The 12,985-nt window shown below is 44.3% G+C and overlaps 1 protein-coding gene across 1 annotated transcript in view; it reads left to right on the top strand.

Annotated features, from left to right (window-relative positions):
- Positions 1-12,071, top strand: part of atxn1a (ataxin 1a) — an 86,533-nt gene extending 74,462 nt beyond the window's left edge. The window contains exons 5-6 of the mRNA XM_034545055.1: positions 2,507-4,860; positions 7,026-12,071. Coding sequence (XP_034400946.1) covers positions 3,001-4,860; positions 7,026-7,619 — 2,454 coding nt within the window. The 5' untranslated portion in view covers positions 2,507-3,000 and the 3' untranslated portion in view covers positions 7,620-12,071. The remainder of the gene's footprint in view (positions 1-2,506; positions 4,861-7,025) is intronic.
- The last annotated feature ends 914 nt before the right edge of the window (positions 12,072-12,985 follow it).

Genomic DNA, 12,985 nt, shown 5'->3' with positions numbered 1-12,985 from the left:
ATTGTATGCCCTGGTGTATATTTGGATAGCTTTTCTCCCATTAACCTAGACCAATTGTCCTCAACGGTTTCTACTTCTAAACCGTCGACCTGTCTCTTGGACCCCATCCCAACGAGGCTGCTTGAAGACGTGTTGCCTTTAATTGGCACCTCTCTGTTGGATATTGTTAATGTGTCTTTGCTAACAGGCCATGTACCGCATTCCTTCAAAGTAGCTGTAATTAAACCTCTCCTGAAAAAGCCCACTCTTAATCCAGAGGTGTTGGCTAACTACAGACCGATCTCTAACCTTCCCTTCCTCTCTAAGATCCTTGAGAAAGTAGTCGCAAATCAGTTGTGCGACTTTCTACATCAGAATAGTTTAATTGAGGAGTTTCAGTCAGGATTTAGAAAACACCACAGCACCACAGAGACAGCACTGGTGAAAATTACAAATGGCTTCCTAATTGCATCAGATAAAGGACTCATCTCCGTACTGGTATTATTAGACCTTAGTGCTGCGTTCGACACCATTGACCATGACATCCTATTACAGAGACTGGATCAGTCGATTGGCATTTCAGGTACCACACTAAGTTGGTTTAAATCCTATTTATCAGATCGATCTCAATTTGTATTTGTAAACGATGAAGCCTCAGTGACCACCAACGTTAATCACGGAGTTCCACAAGGTTCTGTGCTTGGACCAATTTTATTTACCTTTATATATGCTTCCTTTGGGCAATATTATCAGGAAACACTGCATAAACTTTCATTGCTATGCAGACGATACTCAATTATATCTATCGATCAAACCAGAGGAGACCAACCAGCTCGCTAAAATTCAAGAATGTCTTAAAGACATAAAAACATGGATGACCTGCAACTTCCTGATGTTAAACTCAGACAAAACTGAAGTTATTTTACTGGCCCCTGAACACCTCAGAGATCAATTATCTGTAAAGAATCTCGGTGTTATCTTTGACCGAGACTTGTCCTTTAACTCCCACGTTAAGCAAATCTCAAGGATTGCATTTTTTCATCTACGTAACATTTAAAAAATCAGGCACATCTTGTCCCAAAAAGATGCAGAAAAGCTGGTTCACGCGTTTGTTACTTCCAGACTAGATTACTGCAACTCCTTATTATCAGGCTGCTCTAATAAGTCTCATAAGTCCCTCCAGTTGATCCAGAATGCTGCAGCTCGTGTACTCACAAAAACTAAGAAAAGAGATCACATTATTCCTGTATTAGCTGCTCTGCACTGGCTCCCTGTAAAATCAAGAATCACATTTAAAATTCTTCTCCTCACCTACAAAGCCTTGATTGGTGATGCACCATCATATCTTAAGGAGCTTGTAGTACCATATTGCCCCACTAGAGAGCTGCGCTCACTAAATGCGGGGCTACTTGTGGTTCCTAGAGTCCTAAAAAGTAGGATGGGAGCAAGAGCCTTCAGTTATCAAGCTCCTCTTTTATGGAACCAGCTTCCACTTTCAGTCCGGGAGGCAGACACAGTCACCTCATTTAAGAGTAGACTTAAGACTTTCCTGTTTGATAGTGCTTATAGTTAGGGCTGAATCAGGTTTGCCCTGGTCGAGCCCCTTGATATGCTACTATAGGCTTATAGGCTGCTGGGGGATGTTTTAGGATACACTGAGCACCTATCTCCTCTTCTCTCTCTCCTTATGGATGAATTTACATCTCTCCATTGCACCTTATTAACTCTGCTTCCTCCCCGGAGTTGTTGTGACTTCACGTCTCATAGGGTCCATTGGACCTGGAGGTGTCTGATGCCTGGTGAGCCGGCCTCCCGCGTTGGCCCTGCTGATGCGCCCCGCCCCCCCTCCTCTCTACCTCCTTCTGTTTCATGGATTGGAGTTCCATTCATACATTGTCATATTCATGTAATGTGTTTATGTAACTTTGTAATGCTGTTCATTCTGTACACATGACATCTATTGCATCTGTCCATCCGGGGAGAGGGATCCTCCTCTGTTGCTCTCCTGAAGGTTTCTTCCCTTTTTTTCCTGTGAAAGGTTATTTTTGAGGAGTTTTTCCTGATCCGATGTGAGGTCCTGGGACAGGGATGTCGTATGTGTACAGATTGTAAAGCCCTAAGAAAACAAATTTGTAATTTGTGATATTGGGCTATACAAAATAAACTGAATTGAATTATTGACAAGTATCTTGCATAGTTTCACTTGCCTATATGGTGATTAATCAATGGTCATATTAGCTTTCATGAATTTATACGATATTTCTTTGCAATATTTTTAGAGACTGCAAATAAGAGCAACGCTCCTTTGTATCACTGTATCACAGACCAGGGATACTTACTGTATGACGCAGTGCATTTCAGTATGTCAGCTAATTTCATTTTCATTGAAAAACAATTAGCTGATGCACCCGCGCAGCGTTGGACGTGGTTGCTGTTTAAGTTCAAAACAAACTGCACTATTGAACTATTCATCAGTTTGAGAACCACACCTTCATCCTAACAGTCTTCCAATCTCTCTCTTCGACAGGATTGTGCTGGGTGCGGGCAGGCTTGCTTTTACAAGGAAATGATTCCGCATGAAGTGCGACGCACTCGGCCCCCCGTCGTCCTCGGCGGCAGCAGCAGCAGTAGCAGGTGTGGCGACATGACTCTCTCCCCTATCACACTGAGCTCACCCTTCAGCCACTAAAGACCTCTGGACCAAACAGACCACCCTACCCTCCCCTCTAACCACCCCTCAATATCTTCATCTCCATCTGTAATCCTTCCTCACCTGCTTGTTACGGTCTGGATTTTCTTTGTTATCAAGAAAAGCCCCAATAATCAACGGCCGTGGGTGAACTGAGGAAAAGAGGGACGAGATTGGTCAAGATCATTTCTGGCTAATTTAGGCGAGACAAGGGATGGCTCAAAAGTGAGAAAAAGAGACAGGAAAGTGAAATCAAAAGACAGAAAAAAGCTATAGAAGGCCAAAAGTAAAAATAACACAAGTTCAGTTTAGGGACGTGAGGCAAAGTCAACATGAAGTCCAACTATGAACGCAGTAATGAATGTCTGCCCCCAAAGAAGAGGGAGATCCCCTCAAGCACATTATCATCTGACTTTCGCTCACCGGTCAACCCACCTGCCAGTGACAGCCAGCGCACTGAGAACATGGCCTGGCTGGCCAGTGTGGCTGGTGGGAATGAGAGTGCCGTACATGGACACCGTAGCTCCAGTCAGTCAGACGGCCTCCAGAATAAATCCCTCTTCTCCACATCAGACTCTTCATCCTCCTCTTCCTCGCTGAGGCTAGTCTCATCTCTTCCTACGGTGTATACGTCCCCCCTGTCACAGTCCACAGTTGGAGGAACTGTACATTACGCCCAACTGCCTCCCAACCTGCAGTTTATAGCCTCACCCTACTCTGCCCCGTATGCTGGCTACATCTCCCCTCAACTGCTTCCCCCTCCTCCTCCGCCTCCCCCCTTCTCCTCCTCATCCTCCTCTTTAGCCGCACAGAGACACTCACAGACAGAGACAATCTCTGCTCCTTCGCATGCCTCCAAGCATGACCAGCAAAGAGCATCCACGGGGCGCACCTCCATGCCTCCGCCTTCTACAGACCTCGCCCCTCACTATGTTCAAATGTCAACCTCAACACGGACTGTGCCGTCACCTCATTACCATGGAGGCATTCACCTTCCTCCCCATTCACTGCACCCCCACCATACTTTGGGACATGGGATGTCCCACCTTGTGGTGCAGTATACGGACGGACCCACGAGGAAAGAGGAAGGTGGCTCCAGAACCAGAGAGCTCCACAATGGAGAGCTGGAAAGGGGTCGGCGATTTGGGGTGTCCCCTGAGTCCGGCCACTCTAAGCCAGGGGGCAAATCCCGGGATCCCACTTCGTCCTTGTCCTCCTACGAGGCCCGCCAGCTGGTTCTGCATTCAGACTACTCTACTCACGATCCCTCAGGGCTGAGAACCTCTTACATGCTAATGCCCAACAGCCATGGGGACCACCAGCTGTTGCCACCCAGACCGAGCCCTGAGAAGCTGACGACTTCTGCCCCCACACACCTGGAGAAAGGTGGCATCATCCTGGGCAGGCCTGTCAATCGCACATCCTCCTCCTCCAACACCACCTCCTCTTTCACGTTTCCACCCCCATTAAGTGTGGACAGCTTGAAAGCTGCTGTCAGCAGACTGTCGCCCCAGACTGTTATCCAGACCACCCACAGCGCTACAGAGTCACTGTCAATGGGGCTCCCATCCACCATATACCCTCAGCCGCCTATCATTGGTTACATAGCAGGGGGCAGTGGGAGCCAGCATACGCCAATCAGCTACCACACCAGCCTACAACAACACGTACTCATTCCTGGCGCCCAACCGGTAATCATCCCCGTCAGTGGAGGTGGAGTCACCACATTGGAACCGGTAACCTCTCACATAACATCCTCTACCCAAGCCGCACCGTTTCCTCCCACACTCCCACATACATACATTGCTGCCACTGCACCCAAAGGAGAAACTCTAGAGCCTTCCAGTGCCTCGTATCTCCAGACCACTTCAGGTGCAGTGGTCCAAGCCCATCTCCATCTCCCCATTGTTCCCGCTCCGCCGGGGCTGGTCGCTCCTTCTGCTCCTCCTCCCTCATCCACTGCGGTGGTACCCCACTCCCTCCCCCCATATTTCATCAAGGGCTCCATCATCCAGCTGGCCGATGGGGAGCTTAAACGCGTGGAGGACCTGAAGACGGAGGACTTCATCCAGAGTGCCGAGATCAGCAGCGACCTGAAGATCGACTCGTCCACAGTGGAGCGCATTGAAGGGAGCCACACCTCCACCAACTTTGCTGTGGTTCAGTTCTCTGTTGGTGAGCACCGTGCACAGGTGAGAAACATGTAGCAACCTTTGTGAAAGGATAACTTTGACATTTTGGTAAAGACACTTTTTCACTCTCTCATAAGAGTGCATTACCTATTGAACTTTAGCCATGAGTCAGCTGGCTTAGCTTAGCATAAACAGCATAGCTACTAGCACTTCTAAAGCTCTCTGATTATCAACATTTAATCTTGTTTGTTCAACGTGTACACAAATTCCATCCCTGAAGAAACACATTTTGTTTGTGTACAGATCAATGACACAACATTTTACTCTTTAGGCTTCAGAGATGCTAGAAGCAGCAATGCATTTCACAACTTTGGAGTCAAGCTCTTTCCCCTGCTTCCAGTCGTTATGCTAAGCTAAGCTAACCAGCTCTCAGTGCTGTCTCCATTGTCAATGCACAACAATGAGATTGGTATTGATCTTCTCATCTTACTCTCTGCAAGAAAATGAAACTATTCGTTTAAGGCTTGTTCTCGATGTGATTTGATGACGTTATCAGAGCGCTAAAAGCTAATGTCAATTTAAAAGCTTAGAGGAACAACAACTGATTTGATTAATTGCTCAGCTCCTCTATCAAGCCCTTTACTGGTGTTTCTATGTGGAATTTGGTAGATTGCAGAGCTAATTAGCTCAGTTGTATGTTGCATCTGTGAGTGAAAAGCCACTTCTGTAAGAAGTCTTTAATGCATGCTCTTGTAAATGTTGAGCTGCTCTCTTATTTATGACTCTTACGGTGAATCTCACAGGACTCCACTATTCCTTTTTAATTTGGTTCACTCATGGAACAAACATGTTCTGATTTATGAGCTTTGGAGAAGTTCACAGAGTTGAGTGTTGGAATCGACTCATCGCATATTCAGTACAGGCAGAATGCAGTATCACATTCTGCTGCTACATGTAATACTGTAGTACTCTGAGAGGTTCAATCGGTCACAGAAAACTTGTATAACTTTGATCTCTCAGTAATCTCTTGACATCTAATACTACGCCTCGATGTTTCTGTCTCCGGTTTTACCCAACTCCTTCAAACACACACACACACACACACACACACACACACACACACACACAAAAACACACACAAAAACACACACAAACACCCCCTTGTCACTGTCTTTGAGGGTGTCCGTTAAAGCCAGTTAATCTATTTCATCTGTCCAGGCTGTGGCTCGTCCACCCACACAGCACATCTCTAACCATCTCTTCCGCCCCCGGCTGCTCTTTGATGCTGTATCCCACAAAAGCTGACAATCTTTCAAAGACTTATCTTTCTGTCTTTTACTCCATCAGTGGCTCTCCTTACTTTTTTTCCTTGAGAGGTGGTAGCAGCGTAAATCAAAAATTACATAATCCAGGAGGGAAAACATTGCCTGTCGTTTGCTTTGAGGGGGTGTTTGATACATCTTACATTTGTATCGTTCTTGACATTGTTCTCTTTCACATTCACTTCCTCACTCCTCCTCTTGTTCAACACACCCTCCCTCTGTAAACTTGCCTTTTCATCTCCATCTCAGTAAGTTCCTCCACTCCCACCTTCTCATTCTTTCTCCTATATTTCAGATCTTCCTCCACATCCCCCTCTCTACCCATCATGCTTCAAAGCCTCCTCTGCTTCTATCTGTCATCTCTTCCCTCTGTCATACATACAAATGATAATGCAGACATAATCAGTTCTAAAGCTACAGAGCTCAATACAAAACTCAGACAGAAGAATTTAAAAAACATAAATATGTTCCATCTGACCAAAAGGCTCAAATAAGTTGCCGCTTTGGTCACCAAGACATTTCTTCCTTGTGAATGTTTGTATTTCTGTCCTGCTGTTATACCAACAACATCCAGCTGTGCCCCTAACAAACCATAATTATTCATTATTATTAATTATTACATAATCGCCTTGTCCAAGTTGTTTCAACAAACAACCATCTCTATACTCCTGTCTGTAAAAACAAAAGGTGATTATAGTTGGTGCCGAGTCTGAGCAAAACATATCCATACAGTCCAGATTAGTGTTTTTGAGTGTGAGCAAAATTGTAATTAGTTTGTTGCTTATTTTGTCATAACTATTTAGTGTTATGGGACACATCTGTAGGTGCTTTAAAGCACAGAAGATGGGTTGTATTGAAGTGTCTCTCTGTTGACGTTTCTTCCCATCATTCGGTCTCTTCCAGGTGAGTGTGGAAGTCTTGGTGGAGTATCCCTTCTTCGTCTTCGGCCAAGGGTGGTCTTCATGCTGCCCAGACCGGACCACCCAGCTTCTGGAGCTGCCCTGCACCAAACTCTCTGTGGGCGACGTTTGTATTTCCCTCACCCTCAAGAACCTGAGGAACGGATCTCTGAGGAAGACTCAGACCCTGGAGCTCGTCAACCCTGCCTCCGTCCCAGCCTCCAGCCACGGGCACCTCAAACCCCCCAGAGCCGTCTCTGACGCTCCCCAAAGCTGCGGTGGAGGAGGCTCCAGGCACAGCGAGCGGGAGAATGGCATCAGCCAGCGAGGGAAGGGTGGGAGTGGAGCGGGCACCAACGTGGTAAACGGGGATCTCATGTTTGGGGAAAGAGGGTCCGTTTCTAAAGGTCAGGTTGCCAGCAGCACAGAAGCTGGCACCAGTAAGCCATCAGGAAGCCGGAAGCGAAGATGGTCAGCTCCGGAAGGGCGGAAAGTAGACAAACCAGAGGAGGAGCCGCCCCTGACCCTGCCCAAACCTTCCTTCATCCCTTATGCGGTGAAAGTCAGCATCGAGGGAAGGTCAAATATTGGCAAGTGAAGGCTAGCAGGACTGTTAAATAACCATTGGGATTTGGAGAAAAAAAACAGAAAAGGATTCTACAAAAAAAAACATGAATGCTCACATTAATGTTTCATTTGTCTTGGTTGAAAAGTTTTGTTTTCCGTTTTTATTTTTCTATCTTGAATAATGTACTGTAGAGGCAAATTTACCCTACATGATATCACCTTACATTAAGTCCACATAGTTAATAATGTAACAACATTTTATTTTTAATAGATGGATTTGATATCACACAAGCAATCAATGCCGGTTTGGTGAGGGATTTGTGAGGCGTTCTAGATGTTTATTGATGGCTGTGTGGCACACAGGAGCAATGCTTGATGTCTCTTTTTTTTGCTGGCTTTACATTACACATAATGTAGATTTAAAATTGAATATGCTCACAGTTTGCCTATTGTAAGCAATGTACTCCCTGTGCGCTGCTGGTGAGGCTGCCACCTCTTTACCGCGCCAGTGGTTTTACACTCGGCCTCAGGAGTCATATAATGTCAGATGATCCAGAGCATAAAGGATTTGTGATTATTTTCTAAATCAGAGTTTATGGCAGTTGAAAAAAACGCAATTCTCCACGTCTTGAGTACAAACAAACCCTGTGTTATTATTCACACCGGTGATGTCATTAATTGGTGCTAGTGTGCCACACAGAAGAGAGCTCAGTGTGATGACAGTGGAGCCTTTACTTTCATCTTGAGCGTTTTAATTTTTGTTTTCATAAACCCCTCGTCTTCTATCTCACCAGATAGTTGATTTCAATGATTGTCAAAAAATCTTAATCAGGGGTCATTTAGTCCTAGATTGAACCTAGGTGGGTTAATGTATAAATGTGAGATACCCTAAATTAATACATACAAACACACTGGGTTGGCGAACTTCACTTCAAGAATGTGTTAAGAGGAAGACTGCATACAATCCTCATTGTTTATTGATGAAGTACTTTATATTTCTTTATGGACAGAGTGAGAGAAACCGAGAGAATCTGCATGTCAGCTCTGAGAGGGTCAGGATGTTTCAAAGCACTTAACAGACCTGTCACACTCGCCATACAGACGAAAATTATTTTGTTGTCTCTTTATTTACGCAGTACTGTATGTTTTTAGATTATTTGTTGTATTAAGACGAGGGTAGAAAGTAGCAACAGCACTTTGTAAAGGTGAAGCTTTTGGAAAAGTGGAGCGGTGGTTTGGTAACGTGGGAGCGCATGTGCCATTGGGTCACAAAGAAAGGGATGATTGTGACAAGTTCTGGAGATGCTCTATCCAGTTAGTAGGTTAGGTTAGTTAGGTTAGAGCAACATTCATGGTGACGAAAGGTATGAGAAATATGATGGTTTACAGCATGTGAGCTTGTACAGCCGATGCGAACGTTAGGGGAAAGTATTGGAACGTGTTTTGAAAGTTTGAGATCTGGCAAAAGGATTAACAAGGAACAGGCTTTTAAAATATCCCAATGATGTTCTGTACTAGACTTAGAGCATTGATTAGAAGGTCACGCCACAGCATTTTGAAGGCTGTCATATATTTGTAATGTGTGTGTGTGCTAGAGTGTGTATGATTCTGGTCTCTGTCTGTCTATACAAACACACACACACACGCTCACACAAACACAAAACAGTACAGACCATCCCTAAGACTCAATGACCTATAATATGTACTGTATTTAGATGAATGCAGATGCTTTGTGGTGCATATTGTCCCCACTGCAAAGACACTAGTTGACTGACATTGGATTAACACACACTGCTCACAGCAAAGAGTGCTCTGTGGTGTGTGTGTGTGTGTGTGTGTGTGTGTGTGTGTGTGTGTGTGTATATGTATGATTGTATGTATACAGTGTATAGGAACAGGTTATACTCATTTGATATATAGTCAATGCTAAATGTCCAGGGTTTCGGCTTGGAGTCGTAGTTAATAGAATCTTGCAATTTGCACATCAGGAGGAGGGAGAAGGGTGGAGACATGATTTAGAACCGCCCGGTCCTGAAACGAGCCCTAGACCACATGACACACTGGAGGAGACCAGGGTTGTTGTTCCTCAACAGGCACTTGACACATTGTAGAGGAAAAGTTTCTACATCAATGCAGTTAAGGTCAAATTACATTTGAGTTTTCACGAACATACATGTAAACCATAGCTGTAAAACAGAATTGTAACACGTGCCTGCCTACTGAATTTAAAAGATATGCCATGTAGTGTATCTGAAGGAGAATTTTGATTTTTTTTGGTCGACTTTACCCGCTGTTAAAAACAGGGTGCAGGGGCTAGGGTCCAGTTTTGAACACAGACTGTGCTTTCAGCCAGCTGAAACCCTATTTAGCTAAGATGTAGCAGTTACCTCAACAGATACGCCTGCCAGGTCGGCCCAACATTTACTTTACTTAAACATCCTCACCGGCTCTTTCTGGCTCAAGTTCAGTTTTTTTTTTCCTGAGCTTGGTTTTTGAAGTGAGGTGTACACCACCTGTTCATCCTTTTACTGTAGCTAAAATGGTTTAGTCTGTATTTCTTTCCTCTAACAGTGTAACTGAAATACAGGGATGCTTTCTTTTTCAATTTTGAAATATGATCAAAACATAATGAAATTTGCAGTTTTTATATCTATCCATGATGGCAGATAAACATGGTCTGGGAAATAGTATGATTTGCCCAGTAGTTAGATGAACATGTGCAGGTTGCTGGCCCAAACGTGTTGTAATGGAGGTGGAGACGACGTGGCTTCCTGCAGGCATATCTGTTGAGCATCTGTATCGAGGTGTTGAGAAAGAAGTAGATCAGTCGTATTCATCCCACTGAAAATATCTGTGGAGGGCAACGCTTCATGTGGTGGGAGTTTAACCAGGTTGATGGCAGGATGGATGTGATGTATGGGGAAGGTGAGTAAAAGAATAGACTCCATATGAGATTTGAAAATGCTTTATTTTTTTATAATAAACAGGGTTTCTCAGATCAACAACACCACAGTAGTACATATTCATTTCTTCCTTTTCCTATTGAAACATCCATGATGATTACTAGTAGAAGTAGTAGCATGTGTGTGGGTATGTGTGCATGTTTTGCAATCTGTGTGTGTGTGTGTGTTTTTGTAAATGTATCTACATGTCACACACACACACACATGTTTGTTTTCCAACCCTCTTCCCGACAAATACAAAAGCAGAACCAACAACATCTAAACAAACCCGTCAGTCACTCAGACCATTGAAAACTTTCAGGTTAGAAACATGTTTAGCCAAAGCCAAGTGATGCTGATGTTACTTTGGTTACTTTAGAAAGCAATAGTACAACAATATTCAGGCAGTTTCTTTTGTGTATCAGTAGAACACACACACACACACACAAACACACACACATTGTCATTCCACTCAAATTCTCTGCAATAAAATAAATCATAATAATCGTCTCGCATTGCAATCAAAACAAATCCTCCTTTCCTCCCATAGAGAAAATCTTGCCATATACTGGAAAATGCACATAGAAGCTAATATACCTGAACACAACTCGCTCCAGGTCGCACTATTCCCCTCATCATGAAGTACATTTTAAATCTTTAGAAATTGCAGTTGCAACACCAGCTGCTAGTTTTTCAGGGAAGTGTCTCATATATGCAGTATCGGACCCCCAAAACCTCCAACGTCCCAGCTGGTTGGAGTCATACATTCTGTTGTCATGCTACAGGCGAGCATATGTCACATGCACCTGAAGTAACCAGAAGACATTTTGACTCCGCCAAGGTCTGCCTCGTTGCCACGACTCCCGTAGTGACCTCGTGAACTTTGTTTCAGGTACCCAATCAGAGCCAGCCAGCCTCACACCTCCTCCTGAGGCCAAGCAATCGATTAACCCTTAACAACCGTTAGCTACCTTTCAGTGTGGCCTGGGCTGCCTGCTCCTCATCATATTTTGATGTTGGGTCTCCTTTTCACTGCTAGCTTATAACGATCATTGTGTTCAATAGGAAATGCATGCTTAGTAGTAGACGATGAAACAGAGCAATCTGAAATGTAGACCCACTTGAATGCAGTGGAGGAAATGGCGCATCGCAGCAAGGTTTCACATTTCTTTAGGGTTTTATTGTAGTTTTCATTTTGTTAAAATAACCCCAAATTTAACCCTTTCATTCCCTTGAAATGTTCCACAATGTGCAATACTTACATGTGTCCCCCCCCACACACTCTTTGCTGTGCCAAGTATATGTTTAAAGTCCTACTCCAGTGTCTCATCCATGTTAATGGCTTGTGTGTTTTACTGTCTGTCGATGTGTGTGTCACATCTGTAAACAAGGATGTTTGTGAAGAGAAACAAACCCAATGGAGATTTTTCCCCTCGCCTTTCTATCCCTTTTATCCCTGCGGCCTTCCTAAATTTGAGTGTGTGTGAGAGATTGTGTCATGTCTCCTTGATGTGTGTGTGCGTCTGTGTGTGTATGTGTGTGAGTGTTCATGTGTGTGTGTGTGTGTGTGTGTGTGTGTGTGTGTGTGTGTGTGTGTGCACCATGTGTCATGTGTGTGGTATGTGTGCTTATGTAAACCGTGTGTTCAATTGTGTCCTGAGCAGGTTTGAGTGTGTGTGTAACGGAGTGTTCTCTCCTCTAATTGTCTGTGAGATCGTAGACCCTGACACTTGACGGTTCACGGTGAGACCCACAGAAAAAAAAAAGAAACCTCATTGCTTAGTGGGGACCACTTTTCTTTTTTTTTTTTAGAAAAAGAAAAAACGACAACCAACCAACAGAGATGCACATGTAAGTAGATGTAAAAGACTTGATAATATTTCAGCACTTTCTAATCCTAGGATGGGCTTGGTCTAACCCCTCTGTCTCAGACCGATACCCTCCCTAGGGGTAACATTCATTCAAAACAGACAGAGAGAATGAGAATGACAAAGAGGGTGAATAAGGATGAAGAAAGAGAGATGGCTCAGTTTAGGTTTTTGCACATCACCTTGTGTTTATCTGTCTGTGCTCCATCTCGCTTGGCGCTCGGCGCGTTCTTGGGTCCAACGGGCCGAGGTGTTAGGTGGTTCCTTGGTTCTTTTCTTCTCGGAAAGCCTTTTGTCATGGAATGCATCCCTTTTTTTGTTGTGTTTGGATTTGTTTGGAATCTTTCCCACCCTACGCCGACCAGGCTGTGCGGTTTTATTTTGTTCACATTTTGAGATCTAATTTGGACACATTTGTAAGGAGTTTGGCACAGCTCGGTTTGGTCGTGCGGTGTGAAAACGGTGCGTACAAACCTAAACCTTATCTTTGGTGCAGAAGCTTTTTCTGTGTTTTTGGTCTCCTTGTAGCACTCAATATAATGTCAGGAGACTTCGAACTATGTAGAGAATGTGTCATTGTTGAGTTT

The sequence above is a fragment of the Cyclopterus lumpus genome, chromosome 11 (genome assembly GCF_009769545.1).
Source record: "Cyclopterus lumpus isolate fCycLum1 chromosome 11, fCycLum1.pri, whole genome shotgun sequence".
In the NCBI taxonomy this organism is placed as follows: Eukaryota; Metazoa; Chordata; class Actinopteri; order Perciformes; family Cyclopteridae; genus Cyclopterus; species Cyclopterus lumpus.
The sequence above is the reverse complement of the archived record's forward strand: the minus strand, read 5'-3'. Positions and strand labels throughout refer to the sequence as shown.